General features: G+C 41.8%; 1 protein-coding gene across 6 annotated transcripts in view; it reads left to right on the top strand.

Annotated features, from left to right (window-relative positions):
* The window catches only part of DMD (dystrophin), a 2,064,872-nt gene extending 2,054,383 nt beyond the window's left edge, over positions 1-10,489 (top strand). For 2 of the 6 annotated variants that reach the window (XM_082609528.1, XM_082609527.1), the window contains 2 exons: positions 3,006-3,037; positions 7,977-8,071. In XM_082609528.1, the coding sequence (XP_082465654.1) occupies positions 3,006-3,037; positions 7,977-7,988 (44 nt within the window). In that variant the 3' untranslated portion in view covers positions 7,989-8,071. Of the gene's footprint in view, positions 1-3,005; positions 7,917-7,976 lie in introns of those variants that run through there. The other 4 variants (XM_082609526.1, XM_082609525.1, XM_082609524.1 and 1 more) reach the window with 3 other exon arrangements.
* The last annotated feature ends 6,859 nt before the right edge of the window (positions 10,490-17,348 follow it).

Below are 17,348 nucleotides of genomic sequence, written 5' to 3'. Positions count from 1 at the left end.
ATCAGTGTAGAAAGTATTTCTGATACAAGTAGAAAACATTTAACTCTTTTTAAACAAGAAGCGGACTTCCCTTTGTACTATGCTAATGAGCACATTGGAACCCAAGTGGCGAGGGAGGAATTTTTTTTTTTTTTTTTTTTTTTTGGTGGTACGCGGGCGTCTCACTGTTGTGGCCTCTCCCGTTGCGAAGCACAGGCCCCGGACGCGCAGGCTCAGCGGCCATGGCTCACGGGCCCAGCTGCTCCGCGGCATGTGGGATCCTCCCGGACCAGGGCATGAACCCGTGTCCCCTGCATTGGCAGGCAGACTCTCAACCACTGCGCCACCAGGGAAGCCCGCGAGGGAGGATTTTGAAAGAGGTCAGGGATCACATAGCTCTGGGAGGTCCATTTTACAGAAAACATGGTTTCTGAAGAAGTACCTGAAACAAAACCCAAATCGTCTGCTTCATCTTCAGCAGTGACCAGTTGATACTGAGCTTTGAATAGTCCTTGTTGAAGAATTAATAAAGATACATAACCTTTATCATTCTAGGAACCGTAATTACATTCTAAAGCTAAAATCACATTGCTTTCTAACAACACTGTCCTTCCTGAGGTTCTGAGGTTTTAAAAATAGACCCAAGTCAAGGACCTACTGTATAGCACAGGGAACTACACTCAATATTTTGTAATAACCTATCAGGGAAAAGAATCAGAAAAAGAATATATATATACATATATAACTGAATCACTTTGCTGTACACCTGAAACTAACACAACATTGTTAATCAGCTATACTTCAGTTTAAAAAAAAAGAAAAAGAAAAATAGGCCCAAGTTACAAGCCAGACGCAGCTACAGCCCTTGGCATCCAAGCTAAAGGATCGCAGGCAAGGCCAAGTAGCCTAAAGCATCCAAGGACTCTTGGCCATGACCTAGTGGCTACCTAATTTAGTTCAGCCAGCATTTACCAAATTAACATGTAGCATCGAGGTATAGTAGAGGTATCAGGGAGAGAGAGGTAGGTGAGCAACATGTGGACCCTGCCTTCAGGGAGCTCACAGTCTTGCAGGGAAGGAGAATTAATTCTACCACCAGACAGTATAACCATGAAGTAGAAAATTTTTAAAATTTTGCTAATGAAGTGAAAAAGAATGGATGACTAATTCCTGCTGGGGTTGGTGTGCACCATCAAGGATGAAATGCTGTTCTCCCCCCTCCCTTTTCCCCATCGTCTGCTATGGGCCTACCACTGGGAACACCCACCACTGAGGAGCATCTCTCTCTTTCTCCTGGTTTGAGGAGCATCAAATACCTTGACCATGTTTATTACATCGTCAAGCATGCAGTTTCTGTATCCCCAAGAAATCTCTGACTCGGGACAATTCAGAAGGAAGGCAAAGACAGGGGGAGGGTCATACTTAGAAAACCTTAAAATGTACACCAGAAGTTTTAAACACTAAACTTGAGTTTTAGAAAGTTTCTTTTGGGGGCTTCCCTGGTGGCGCAGCGGTTGAGAGTCAACTGTTCAAAAAGCTTCTTTTCCCAAACAAGTACACTTTCAAAATAAGTATATTAGCTTAATGAATTGTGCCCATATTAATTTGGCTATTACATCACATGTAAAAGAAACTCAAAATATTTTAATTGAATCTATGATACTACCAAGTACATAATTTTTTTTAAAAAAATTTAAAGTAGAGTTCCCTTAAAAATGGTAACACAGGGCTTCCCTGGTGGCACAGTGGTTGAGAGCCCGCCTGCCGATGCAGGGGATGCGGGTTCGTGCCCCGGTCCGGGAAGATCCCGCGTGCCGCGGAGCGGCTGGGCCCGTGAGCCATGGCCGCTGAGCCTGCGCGTCCGGAGCCTGTGCTCCGCGATGAGAGAGGCCACAGCAGTGAGAGGCCCGCGTACCGCAAAAAACAAACAAACAAACAAACAAAAAAGTTTCTTTTGGATTTAGTAGCTCAATACCTCTTCGTTCTAGACTAGTACTCAAATTGTTTCAGGGGGTCATAGGTCTTCTTGGAGTGTGTCAGGGGAAAGGGAGATGCTGCACAAGATCTCTCACAGCTCTGCTTGTTTCTGCTCTAAGTACTGGATTGCAGATAAGAACGTTGTAGAAAGTGGCCCAATGCTAAAGCCAAAGTTTGAAAACCAGTATTTCACTTTGGAGACCCCAGAAATCGCATGCCCAAGACATGCCAGGTATGGTCAGTGGTCCCTAATTTTCTGTCCGGTTATAAATATTAGCATAGAAAAACTTTCTCATCAGAACCTGCTTTTCAAAAATAAATAACTGCATACAGATACAGGATTCTATAAAACAAACAAGGCCAGAGGGTCTTTGGCTGACCCTCAAGGCTCCTGGTATCTGCTGAATCATGAGGAGGAAGGTGAAGACTCATTTCTGAATCTGGCTCCATGGCTTGCCCATAAGTGGGACTTATCTCCTTCCCACTTTGTTGCAATTTTCTCCAGTGCCCCCAGTCCCATCATGGACATGCTCAGCTTCTATCAGATAGAACAGCTTCTCCCAAGAGGATGGAGTCTAGCCTCTATGCAGTGTTCTACCTCGCATTTGGAGTGCAGATTTTTGGCACCTGAAACCAACTACTGTTTGTTTTGGTGTGGTGGTTGTCAAGTGGACAATAAAGAGATTCTGAGATTTTTGGACAGTAAACTTGAGATTCTACAGTTGCCCTTGAAAACAGTGCTCAATTTGTCAGATTTCTATGCTGTGCCAGCTTTCATCCAGTTGAACATGTGAGCTCTATGGATTCTATGAGTGATGTCTCCTGGATCATGTTATCTGTTTACACCGACTTTAAGTGTATGTAAAGGTTATTTGACTGGATGTGTCTTTTGGGTGTTTTTGTTTTTATTTTTTTTCCAGAAGGGGATAAATGAATTGTCATCTCAACGTTTGTTTGGTAAAAGAAGCAAATTGGTATGAAACTGTATATTTATGCTTTTTTTTTTTCCTTTCTGATATCTCTGCCTCTTCCTCTCTCTATTATTAAAGGAAGAAATACCCCTGGGAAGCCAATGAGAGAGGTTAGTGAGATTCAGGCTCACGGCCATGGCTTCTGTCTGTCTCATCCCGCTTTCTATGTTTGGCGTTTGTGTAAGAATTGTGTGCGTGCACGCCCATGTGTGTATTACACGTGTCATCATGTAAGGATGGTAGTCACCTCTCCACTTGCAGCTTATGAGGAACATTCCTCAAATGTTCACTGTCATTGTCATCACCATGACAACAGGACCAGGGGTTGGGGGAACAGGAATCTCTTTTAAATGGCAACGCTTCGTAGTCCCTAGGTTGGAGTCCTGAAGTTCATCATCTGTTGCCATTTGCAACACAAACAAAATCTTCAAACTACATTTAGCCTCGAACATAACTGATGAGTCATAAAGCTTCCTTCTACTTCCAGGACCCTAGCATTTTCTGCCAGTGCCCTTGGTTTTTATTCTTCAGGGATGACTTCATTTTGTTTTTGTTTTCTTTTTCCTGGTGCCTACACTCTTTCTTTCCCACTTTAGCTAACATTTTTTTGAGCACTTACTGTGTGTCAAGGACTTTTCTAAGCACTTGCCATCTTTTTCATTATGTAATCTTCAGGACAATCCTATGAGGTAGGTACTCTTATTAACCCCATTTTACAGATAAGGAAACTGAGTCAATGAAAGGGTAAGCAACGTGTCCAAGGTGACAGAGCCAGGATTTGAATCCACGCAGTCTGGGTCCAGAGTCACACTCTTAACTGTGTGCTTTACTGCCACTTAGAAAATGGTGTGTGAAAAGCATATGTCATCTCAACTTGCCCTTTAGAGGATGCTTTTTTTCTTTACTTGGCATTTTGAGCCAGATAAAACAATAACCAATTAGGGATAAAAAGTGAATCTTGGAGTCTTGAGGGATTTTTTTAATGCCTTTTATAGGTAGGGTACAGCATTATCACTGAATGTGGTTTGGGGTTTTACAGTAAAAGCTGCTTCATACTTTTGTTCTACCAGAAATATTAGCTAAACATTGAATTACCTAATGAAATGACATTGGATGACAAAGTGTTGAGTGACAGCCCAAGTGAAACAAGATTGTCCTTACCAAGAGTTTAGTATGAAGGACGCAAGAAGGAAAGCTCTCCCATGGATGGCAATAGCGTGTACTATTGTGGGAGACAGGTTGTACGGGTGGGGAGTCCTTATATGAGAAGGTTCTGGATCCTTAGCAACAGATGGACAGGAGTAGCCACTGATTCATTTAAACATCATACTGGAAATTCTGCCAGTGCCATGCCATGCAGGTCTAATCAACTGAACGATCCTTCAGTGTGTCTACACCAGTGCTCCCTTCCAAGGCTTGTGGGGTCCAAGGGAGGGAGCGGTGGGCTGGGAGGAGAAACAGGAAACCTGAATTGGTGAAGCATTGAATGCTCCTGACGGTTTGCCTTCTTATGTGAGACGTCTTGGGTTCATTCTGATGGTAAGTGCCCCTTAAAATTTATTTTAACTTGTGGTAAAAAGTTGCACCATATTTTTAACCACCCTAAACATGTGTCTCTCATAAACGAATTTTAGAAAAGGCCAGCACATATAACTGAAGTCACATAGGCATTTGGAAACTGTACTACCTGAGGTGTATTATAGTCAGATAAGTTTTCAGAAAGCCAGAGAATCAAAACAATAGTGATTTTTTTTAATGCTATGAAAATACCCCAAATGTACTGCAGACCAGATATCTTTTCAAAGATTAAATTACAGAGAAGAAAAGATAAGCACATTTCACTGCAGTATTCTGGCTTTGCTTTGGCCAGTTGAGTGCTCACCATTTCTTTGGGAACAGTATTTTTTAAAAAACAGTGCCAGATTGCTATTGAGGTCTTGGGTCTCTGCCAGAAAGTCTCAATTCCAATCACTGCAGCGAACAACTCCTGAGGCAGAGGTGGCACGTGAGAGTCCACGTGTCGCACTTTGCACCAACTTGGAAAAACATACAACTACCCTAATGTTAAACGCATTCTCTTCAACAATCCTTGCTTAAGAATGGATTAAGTACGTCTATAGACGTATTTTTATGTCTACTTGTGCCTGAAGCTAATCGCAGATGCCTGCATCCTGCCTGTTTTCCAGGGCCTCTCACGCTCATAGCACAAGATTTTCATTTTGACTTTAGAAAAATCTGTCAGGTAAAATTAATGATCCACTAATGTTCTGCCTTACACGCACGGATAACAGAAGCAGGATACAAATCTATTTTGTGTCCCAATTCCCTATCTGTGTGTGGTTCTATGCCTCCAGCGGGTTGAGGTATATGATTCTTTGGGGCAGCATTTAGTCAGATAGAATTTTTTTTCCTGGCTCTAAGGAAAACCTCCATGGAAAACACTGGAATTGTTATTCTGATGAAGCAGGTATTTGTAAACAAAGTAATGAAAGGCATCATATACATATGGTGAGGTGACTCAGAACGTTCATTCTTCTAGCATAGGGATGGCCATGAGGTCAATTCTGAACACTTAACCGTCTGGACAGGTTAAAGGCCACCTAACATTTTGTGGGAGTAGGTATGGTGTATTAAGAATCATGAACCTGGGACTTCCCTGGTGGCACACTGATTAGGAATCCGCCTGCAAATGCTGGGGACACGGGTTCAAGCCCTGGTCTGGGAAGATCCCACATGCCACGGAGCAACTAAGCCCGTGCACCACAACTACTGAGCCCGCATGCTGCAACTACTGAAGCCCACATCCCTAGAGCCCGTGCTCCGCAACAAGAGAAGCCACCGCAATGAGAAGCCCGCGCACCTCAACGAAGAGTAGTAGCCCCTGCTCTCCGCAACTAGAGAAAGCTCACGCAGCAACAAAGACCCAACACAGCCAAAAATTAATTAATTAATTAATTAAAAAAAAAAAAACCATGAACCTCTGACCTGGTAACTTTTTAAATAGCAGATACCCCTAGAACTTATGCCTCTTAAGAGACTCGAGAATTTTCCTTCCAGTTAGTAACGGAACACCATTTTGAGGGGTAGAAGCACCACCTGGCTATATCATCTATAAATGCATTTACTTGTCTTCGTTATCTTTTGAACTGCAGTCTGCATCTCCTAGCACAGTCTAAAATAGGCACTTTTTGATTACTGTCAATAAGCTGATGGAGACAAAAATGATTTCTTCCCTGTTTTATGTTTTGTAATACATTTTCTAGCTACCAGGAGGCCTATACTATAGTATAGATGTGAGAAATAGTTGGAATTATATTTAGGTATCAGGTTGTAAGAGTCTTGGGGTTTGTTTTTACTGGTTTTATTAATTGCTGTTAAGATTGCAAGCAATTTAAAATTTGCAGTTAGTCCATCTATTTTCAATTACACATGAATAACTGTACAGATTTGCCAGGGTTGCTGGGCAGTCAAAAGTAGATACAAGGGAAGCCCTCCAACTCGGTGGCATCAGTTAGATATTTGTGCTCTGAGGAGTAGCAAAGGACCCACTATGGCTTCCTGTGGTTTTTATGGTTTAGAAAAGCCAAAGATGATTTTTGTTCTTCACCGAGGGCTGCCAAACTACTGACCTACTCTAGGCATAGTACATATGCTTTGTTAGAAGTTTTTATATGTGCAGCCCCAACCAAAATCCAGAGTGATTTTTTTAAAGCATAATTAGTCCTCATTGAAACTTTCTGCACTAATAAAGCTCAGAGAGTTACAAACTCGGTCACCTTAATAAAAATGGCTGAACAGCATTAAAGTTAAGTCTTAACTTGATCTGGTGCCATCGCTGTTTAAGTGCCTGCCTATGAGTCCTCTTCAGGTCCCCTCTTATATTTAAAAACGATATGTCTCTTGAAATAAATACTAGAATAGAACACCTACCCTAGTCTATCTTTAATGTTTATAGGGATTTTAACAATTATTATGGGAATCTGTAAAGTTGATACATGGCAAGGTAGTAATAGCCTAGTAAAGCATTTTTAGTTTCAAAGGCAGTACTTGAATAGTGGAATGATTTCCTCATGTCCAAGAATTAAAATTAGCCATATAAAAATATGGGACATACATGACGAGGCAAGTCATAAAGTATGTCTCAAATTATCTTACTCTAGATCTGAATTTTGCCACAAAGTACCCAGGGACATTGTGCTGCTTTTATGCTCCATGCTGGGGGATTAATGATAGGTCATATCATATTATTATTAGAAGGCTATTCTGATAGTTAACCCTCATTTAGTAGGAGATCAAAAATGAATTCAGAGGCTACCCAAATCCATGCTATACATGTGGGTCATCTTATAATTAGGCTGTTGAGTAATTTGGAATGAAAAGCATTTTTTTTCCTGAAGCTTCCTAATTCAAATGTTAATAGTGTATACTAAGGTCAATTCAAGAGTTCATCTTTCAACTCAAGTAAAAGCAGAGAGAAAACAGTCACCTCCGCCATAGCCTTAGACGTGAGCCAACGGCTTGTAACAGCCTTGAGATCAAGATTTCACACGTAGTGATGGTAGCGATGCTAACGGTGATGGAGAAGAGTGGCGGCGGCGGTGGTGGTGATAGTTATGGTGATGGTTGTTCGATAGGAAAATAATTTTTAATACAAGTACATAGTAAATAATCTCCCACAGCAAGGTGGAAAAGATACATCCCATCACGAATTGTTCCTCTTATGACGGGAATCTTGTGCTTATCCATGGAAGCCTTTTGATATATATTTCATGGGGAAGATGAGTGCAGTCTGACTTTTTTCCATTTATATGACACTATAGGAGCCTGATCCAATATGAGGCTGATACTAACAGTGTGGAATGGCTTCATTAACAAGGCTTTGCTTCTTCCTGGAAAACTGGTGAAAAACCAAACCCTGTTGTGTATCCCCTCGACGCAGCTTCTGTGTTGTCTTCACCTAGAAACGGGGGATGATTTCCCAAATGACAAAGAGTTGGGGTGATGATAACTACACCTTGTGTCAAGTGTGTCTTTCTCTTTGTTTTCCAGGACACAATGTAGGAAGCCTTTTCCACTTGGCAGATGATTTGGGCAGAGCGATGGAGTCCTTAGTTTCAGTCATGACAGATGAAGAAGGGGCAGAATAAATGTTTCACAGCTCCTGACTCCCGCCTGGTTTATAACATTCGTACAACAAAGAGGGTTAGACAGTAAGAGTTTACAAGAAAAACAAATCTATATTTTTGTGAAGGGTAGTGGTACTATACTGTAGATTTCAGTAGTTTCTAAGTCTGTTATTGTTTTGTTAACAATGGCAGGTTTTACACGTCTATGCAATTGTACAAAAAAAGTTATAAGAAAACTACATGTAAAATCTTGATAGCTAAATAACTTGCCATTTCTTTATATGGAACGCATTTTGGGTTGTTTAAAAATTTATAACAGTTATAAAGAAAGATTGTAAACTAAAGTGTGCTTTATAAAAAAAAGTTGTTTATAAAAACCCCTAAAAACAAACACATACACACACACCACACACACACACACACCACACACACACACACACACACTGAGGCAGCACATTGTTTTGCATCCTTTTAGCGTGATATCCATATGAGATTCGTGGCTTTTTTTTCTTGCATATTTAAGATAGGACTTCCTCTAACACCACCAAATGACTACTTCATATCGCTCTTTTGGAATTGTTGACTGAGTGGGACTGGCTGTGGGTTTCCGTGTTACACGTCTATATGTCTATAAGTATGTAAATACTATGGGTATATAGATAAATAGATATGAATTTCAAGAGACCTTTTAAATTCCTTGTTCAAATGTTCTTGCCAAGTCCTAATGGAAAGAAATCGCTTCTGGTCATCCAGGCTTACCTACTTGGGTCTACAATGAATTTTCCCTGGAGCCTGAAGCCAGAAGGAAACTACCGCACTAAAACATTGTCTGGGCCTCCAGATGTTTCTCATTTTAAACTTTCCACTGACAACTAGAGTACTGGATTTTTTTAAGGGACATATGAATGAATACACAGGACTTATTATGTCAGAGTAATCCGCTGGTTGATGTATTCAGCTTCCTGCTGCTGGCAATGCCACGGTTTAAATTTAATGATGCTTCAGTGAAAATCAGAGCATCCGAAGGCATTTTTAATTCCCAGGCAGGAGGAGGACTATGGTAGGGCTGGAGGGCTGTGGCTTCCCAGCCAATCCCTCAGAGGGAGCAGGCCCCTCTTGACGTAAGGGATTGGATGAATGTTCATAACCTCACAGAGAGAGCTTTATAATTACAACTGTTCTTTTCTCACAGTCAAACAGCAGTGGGTGTCTTGGTTTTCCAGTTTTTGAAGATTTTTTTCCCCATTGTAATGAGTTTGTAAATGCCACAAGACTTAATTTAAAACAACCCTTAGTGAAAATGTGTAACACAGTAGCCCCGTCACATTGTGGTACTGTTCAATATCCACCCAGAAGCCCATGAATCACGTTTCCCTCCTTGGCATTTCTCTACAAGTAACTCCAGGCAGGTTTGTAAGTGGGAACGCAAATTGATTTAAATGTTCCAAAAGGTACTCCAAACCCTTTCTGGTGGATTAGGCAGGTTAAATACATTAATAAACAAATCATTCAAGCAGAGGAGAACGCTCAAGACGACTAACTGGTAGGAAAAAGCTTTACTCTTTCATTTCATCTTATTAGTCTTTCACTTTTTTAAATCATTCATTCAATAGAAATCACTGTGTGACCTATCATTTTGCAAATCTGTTACCTCTTACATCAAGTGTAATTAACTTTTGGAGAGTGGGTTTTGTTCCTTATTTTACTAATGATAATTAACATCAGACATGGCTTCTCATGCTATTTCTACCTCACTTTGGTTTTGGGGTGTTCCTAATAATTGTGCACACCTGATTTCACAGCTTCACCACCTGTCCATTGTGAGAACATTTCCCTCCATTTTTGTTTTTGTTCATAATTTCCAAAAGAAAACCCAAAGCTCTAAGGTAACAAATTACATGAAGATTTGATTTTAGTCTTGCATTTCCTTTATGTGATGCTGTACTTTTTCTTTACCCGAGGATTTTTTTTTAACCGTGATTTAAAACAAGGGGTTACTTTACTTCCTACTAAGAAGTTTAAGTTTCATTCTAAAATCAGAGGTAAATAGAGGGCTTAATTTTGTTTTAATCTTTTGTTTTATTTTATCTTTTAGACATTAGTTCTGGAGTGAGTCTGTCAAAATATTTGAATAAAAACTGAGAGCTTTATTGCTACATTTTAAGCATAAGTTGGACATTGTTTCGTGTTCTTTATAACCACCGAGTATTAAACTGTAAATCATAACCAATGTAACTGAAGCATAAACATCACCTGGCATGTTATGTCATTGTTTTCAGGTACTGGGTTCTTACTTGAGTATCATAATATATTGTGTTTTAACACCAACACTGTAACATTTACTAATTATTTTTTTAAACTTCAGTTTTACTGCATTTTCACAACATATCAGACTTCACCAAATATATGCCTTACTATTGTATTATATTACTGCTTTACTGTGTATCTCAATAAAGCACGCAGTTATGTTACAAAAAAGTGTTGACTGGACTGCAGTACTTTGTTTTTATTTTTTACATAGGCAAAATTTTCATATCGTTAAAAAATTGAAAAATCTAGAAAGCCCAACAGTGAAAAGAAGGACCCTGACTACCCTATTCCCACCTCATCCTCACTGCACTCTGAATAAATATTAATAATTTCTTGTGTTTCCTTCCAAAGTGTCATTATTGTATAAGCAATTACAAACATATGTTCCTACTTTTTTTCCTTTTATTACTCAGAAGCTAGCATTCTATGCATTCAGTTATATACCTTGGGTTTTTTTTAAACTTAAGAATGGACTCAAGAGATCCATCCTTAATTATATTGAAATAGATCTTTTCATTTCAATATGTGAAATGCTTTCCTCATGCTTTTTTATAGCTAATAACCCAGTGTGTGGGGTGGGATATTATTTAAACGGTCCCCTTTGGTGGGGTATGTGGGTGGTTTTCCTCTTTTGCTCTGACAAACAATACCACACATCTCTCATTTCATCCTTTCACTTGTGCAAAAATATATCCGTTGGACAGATTCCTAGAAGGGCGATTTCTGGATCAAAGGTGGTAAGTACTTGCAGCTCGGGAGGTAATTTTATGCAGCAATGGTCATAGTGGTCTTTTTGTTTTCTGTTTTAGTAATAACAAGTATATGAATTAACTAGTTTGCGGTTGACACTTTGCTTATCACTTCTATTATTATTAATGGTACCAGACCCAAGAAGACGTCTGAACAATAGAAGTCACTCCTAAAATGATGCCTCAGAACTGGTTCTGAGGGGCACACCCCTCTCGTACATAGTCATGACCACCACCAGAGGGAGATCCCCTCACCCCTGTCCTGCTCTGCTTCTGTCCTAGCTGCAAAGGAGGCTAGGAAGACGAGGAGCAACATCAACACCTCTAGGGAGAGACCATCTATCTCTGCTTCCCACCAAGAGTCACAGAGAGGAGTTCCTCAACAGGTTCAGATGCTGAAGGGCCAAAGAAATTACAAAAGTCCACTAGGTACAGCCTATTCTAGTGACTTTGGAAATAATAGGAGATGGTCAAGCTGATTAAGAATGGTGTTAAAATGGGTGTGGCGGGCTTCCCTGGTGGCGCAGTGGTTGGGAGTCCGCCTGCCGATGCAGGGGATGCGGGTTCGTGCCCCGGTCCGGGAAGATCCCACATGCCGCGGAGTGGCTGAGCCCGTGAGCCATGGCTGCCGGGCCTGCGCGTCCAGAGCCTGTGCTCCGCAACGGGAGAGGCCACAACAGTGAGAGGCCCGCGTACAGCAAAAAAAAAAAAAAAAAAAAGGGTGTGGCACCTCTGATACGAATCAGTAAGCTGAGGGTGGGGTGATGATGCCAACCTAAGGGACTACTACATTGAAAGACTTCCCTTGAAATCCACACATACGAAGACTAATTTTCATCCTATTTAAATAAATCATTGATTCCCCCGTGCCATTCCCCGAGCCTGCTTTTGTTTGAAACGCCCAGACTGGCTGTTTTGATGGCACTCAACTAGGTAACTGAGGAGTCTTCAACGCTTCAACCTAAGACAAAACTGTATGTCTCGCTCTGAGGAGGGCATTTGGCTTTCCTTTCCACACTAGGCACAGGCTGGAGGGGAGGGATTTATTTCAGCTAAAAATTACAGTGCATCAAGCTGGCGCAGGTTGTGCATCAGCAAGCAGAATGTGTGTTTGGGGGAAAGCCCCAAGACTAATGGACATGTATGGACGCGTTCTGTGGAGCTGCGCTGGGATTTCCCTGAAACTGCAATGCTCTAATGGCGGAACGAATACAAAGGCAAGCACTGGCACACATGCAAAGACTCTGCCTTCAAATTAAGTGTAGGAAGGGCGTGAATTGCATTCTTTCCCACAGTAGCAAAGCCACTAGGGTAGGAACCATAAACACATCCTCCACTGCTCCTTGGGCTTCAGAGTGCTGTGATCTCACGGACTTATCTGACAACACAGGAGTGGCAACACGCCAGACAGGCCGTAACAAGCAATACCATGTGAGTGTGTGACGTTTGGCGATGTTTGAGAGTGGCTTTCATATACAGAAAAGATTCTGTACAGTAACTTTAGACTTAAATTCTATATATGTGTGCTTGTGTGCGTGTGTGTGCGTGCGCGCATGTGTTTGTGTTTTACGTATATTCAGGATAAATTTTGAGCTCTTCTGTCAGTTTTCATTTTGAAATAATTCAAACTCACAGAAAAGTTACAAGAATAGTACAAAGAACCCCCATATTCCCTTTACCCAGATTCAATAACTGCTTACGTTTTGTCCCATTTAGTTTCTCGCTCCTTCCTCACCCTCTCCTTTCTCCCTCCCCTCCCCCAACAGAATTGACCCTTGCAGAACAAAAGGGTTGGGGCGCCCCCCGCCCCCGCACAGTTGAAAACCCGTGTATAACTCTTATAGTTGGACCTCCATATATACAGTTCCTCTGTATCTGCGGTTCCTCCACATCTGTAGATTAAGCCAACCTCAGATCATGTAGTCCCACAGTATTTACTATTGGAAAAAATCGGCGTGTAAGTGGACCCACGCAGTGTAAACCCATGCTGTTCGAGGGTCAACTATAGTGTTTTCTTTCTGAACCATTTTAACAGTAAGTTTCGGACATCATGCCCCTTTATGCTTAAATACTTCATGTACATTTCCCAAGAACTGACATTCTCTTGCATAACCACATTACAGTTCTCAAAATTTTTAAATTTAACATTATACAAAGCTATCACCTACTCCACAGCCCATATTCAAATACTGTCAATTGTGCCACGATTTTTTTTAATAGTTATATGCGTTTCCCCTGTCTGGGCTAGGATCTAATTCTCAATTTCATGACATTGTCATGTCTCTTTAATCTCCTTTGATCTGAAACAGTTTCTCTACCCTTCTTTGTCTTCAAAGACCTTGACTTTTTTTTTAAGAGTACAAGCCAGTTAATTGTAGGATGTGCCTTGATTTGGGCTTCTGTGATGTGTCCACATGATTAGATTCAGGTTATGTGCTTTTGGCAGGAATATGACATAAGCAATGATGTGTCCTCAGCACATCATAGCAGGAGGCATGTATGTAATGATGGTCTGTCCCATCCTTGGTAATGTTAACTTTGATCACTTGGTGAAGGTTTCTCCACTTGCTATACATTTTTAAAACCTAATTATTCTTGGGAGAAAATATTTTCAAATGAAGCAATTGACAAAGGATTAATCTCTAAAATTTACAAGCAGCTCATGCAGCTCAATATCAAAAAAACAAACAACCCAATCCAAAAAAGGGCAGAAGACCTAAATAGGCATTTCTCCAAAGAAGATATACAGATTGCCAACAAACACATGAAAGAATGCTCAACATCATTAATCATTAGAGAAATGCAAATCCAAACTACAATGAGATATCATCTCACACCAGTCAGAATGGCCATCATCAAAAAATCTAGAAACAATAAATGCTGGAGAGGGTGTGGAGAAAAGGGAACCTTCTTGCACTGTTGGTGGGAATGTAAATTGGTACAGGCACTAAGGAGAACAGTATGGAGGTTCCTTAAAAAGCTAAAAAGACAACTACTATACGACCCAGCAATCCAACTACAGGGCATATACCCTGAGAAAACCGTAATTCAAAAAGAGTCATGGGGCTTCTCTCGCAAAAAAAAAAAAAAAAAAAAAAAAAAAAAAAAAGTCATGTACCCCAATGTTCATTGCAGCTCTATTTACAATAGCCAGCGCATGGAAGCAACCTAAGTGTCCACCGACAGATGAATGGATAAAGAAGATGTGGCACATATATTCAATGGAATATTACTCAGCCATAAAAAGAAATGAAATAGAGTTATTTGTAGTGAGGTGGATGGACCTAGAGTCTGTCATACAGAGTGAAGTCGGAAAGAAACTTACAAATACCGTATGTTAACACATATATATGGAATCTAAAAAAAAGGTTCTGAAGAACCTAGGGGCAGGACGGGAATAAAGACACAGACGTAGAGAATGGACTTGAGGACATGGGGAGGGGGAAGGGTAAGCTGGGACAAAGTGAGAGAGTGGCATGGACATATATACACTACCAAATGTAAAACAGATAGCTAGTGGGAAGCAGCTGCATAGCACAGGGAGATCAGCTCGGTGGTTTGTGACCACCTAGAGGGGTGGGATAGGGAGGGTGGGAGGGAGGGAGACGCAAGAGAGAAGAGATATGGGGATATATGTATATGTATAGCTGATTCATTTTGTTATAAAGCAGAAACTAACACATCATTGTAAAGCAATTATACTTCAATAAAGATGTAAAAAAAACACCTAATTATTCTTAAACCTTTAGGTTCAACTAGAAATCTTATTTTCATATGTATACTGTAGGTGACCTATATCAAATAAGAACAGTCACTTTCTGTGAGCTCCAGTTCAATATGGCCACATACAAGTCTCCCGAACTCACTTCTTCCCATAGACACACCAAGCCTATAGCTACATATACAACACTTCTTTCTAAAAGAAAGTCAGAAACTAGTTGAGTGACTCCTACGCATATCAGGCAAATGAAGAAAAAAAAAGAAACCACATGGAAACAGGTAGGAGAAACTGAGACAGAATGTCGCTATAAACCCCACCCCGGGCGTGGCAACATGCAGCCGGGAGGGAACTCAAAACTACCAGCTTCTCCCTGAGGAGAAAAGGGTTTGAATTCCACATTAAGAATTCTACCAGAGGGCTTCCCTGGTGGCGCAGTGGTTAAGAATCCACCTGCCAATGCAGGAGACTCGGGTTCGAGCTGTGGTCCTGGAAGATCCCACATACCTCGGAGCAACTCAGCTCGTGTGCCACAACTACTGAGCCTGCGCTCTAGAGCCCGTGAGCCACAACCACCAAGCCCATGTGCCACAATTACTGAAGCCCGCACGCCTAGAGCCCGTGCAGCGCAACCAAGAGCAGCCCCCACTCGCGCAACTAGAGAAAGCCCGCGTGCAGCAACGAAGACTCAACGCAGCCAAAAATTAATTAATTAATTAATTTTTTTTAAAAAGAATTCTACCAGAGACACAGGCCCGCAAAACATCTCGCTTTGAAAGCCAACAAGGCTTGGGGACTTCCCTGGTGGTCCAGTGGGTAAGACTCCATACTCCCAATGCAGGGGGCCTGGGGTCAATCCCTGGCCAGGGAACTAGATCTCACATGCCTCAACTAAAGATCCCGCATGACACAACCAATATCCCGTGTGCTGCAAACTAAGACCCGGTGCAGCCAAATAAATAAATATTAAAAGAAAAAAAGCCAACAAGGCTTATGTCCATGAGACCCGTACGGCTGTAGTGCACTATGAGACAGTCCTTAAAGGGTCCATGCAGACTCACCATGGCTAACTCAGACGCGGCAGACAGAAATACCCAGTCTCCCTTGAAAAAGTCCTAATGACTTATCATAATACCTGTGGCCTCAGGGGCAGTCTCCTAATTTAACTCACATCTAGGGACTGACTGCAATACTCCCCACAGACCCCAGATACCATATGTGTGCTCTCCCTCTGCTTAGGTCCAGGTCGCTGGTATCTCCCAGAAAGGAGCTTGTGAACATGTCTGGCACCCTGGTTTTTGCAGCTACTGCCCAGGGGACACCCCTTGACCATTTTTCTTCGGTCTCCAGTGGGGCCCACACATTGTTCACGAGTCCCAAAGGATTGTAACAAACATATAAACAGTTCGATGGAATTGCCTGGCAGTCCAGTGGTTAGGGCTCCCTGCTCCCATTGCCGGTGCTCCGGATTCGATCCCTGGTCTCAGGGCATGTTGCAGAGGCAGCAGACAGAATTGCCCAGTCTTTCCCCGAGTGAGGCCTACTTGCTGATCTTAACAGCTGCAGCCTGAAGGGAAGGCCTCGAATATACCACACATCAAGAGGCAGACGGCAATACTCTCCGGAGACCCCAGAGCCAGTGGACACTCTGTTTGTGCTCTCCCTCTGCCTTGCTCCAGGTTGCCCGTATCGCCCAGAAAGGACCTTGTGCACACATCTGGTGCCCTGGTTTGTGTGCCCAGGGAACGCCCCTTGACCGCCTGGCTCTGGTGGCCAGTGGGGCTTACATTCATGAGTCCCACAGGACTGTAACAAAGGAGAAACAGTTTTTTACCAGCTATCCCCCCAAGACACAGTGCAGAAGCAGCAGACAGAAACAACCATCTCCCAGTTATCCCCTGAAAGAGGGCTGGCTTCCAATCAGCCTGCTTCTAGATGCTGACTGAGATCTTCCCCTTTGGGACAGTGACAGATCTTAGCACACCCTCAACTGCTAGGAGCCACCAACAAAGAAGTCTACTCAGACAATCGCAAAGGTTGGAGAGAAAACCTAGAGCTGGGCAGGGCTGAACAATGAATTTCATCTCCTACACAAACCACTCCCTCAAGACTAGGACAGGTGGCAGCTTTATCTAATAGCATAGATACTAACACAGAGTCAAGGAAAATTATGAAACAGAGGAAGATATTCAAAATGAAAGAACAAGATACAGACGTACCTTGTTTCATTGCACTTCACAGATACTATGTTTTTTACAAATTGAAGGTTTGTGGCAACCCTGCATTGTCAGATGATGGCTAACAGTTTTTAGCAATAAAGTATTTTTAAATTAAGGTATGTACATTGTGTTTTAGACATAATGCTACTGCATGCTTAATAGACTACAGTATGGTGTAAACATAACTTTTATATGCACCGGGACACCAAAATATTCGTCTGACCCACTTTACTGCATTATTCCCTTTATTGCAGTTCCGGAACCGAACCAGCAATATCTCCAAGGTATGCCTGTAAAAC

Source organism: Mesoplodon mirus (assembly GCF_964341445.2).
Source record: "Mesoplodon mirus genome assembly, chromosome: X".
Classification (NCBI taxonomy): Eukaryota; Metazoa; Chordata; class Mammalia; order Artiodactyla; family Ziphiidae; genus Mesoplodon; species Mesoplodon mirus.
Note: the sequence above shows the minus strand (reverse complement) of the source record. Positions and strands in the feature narration are given on the sequence as shown.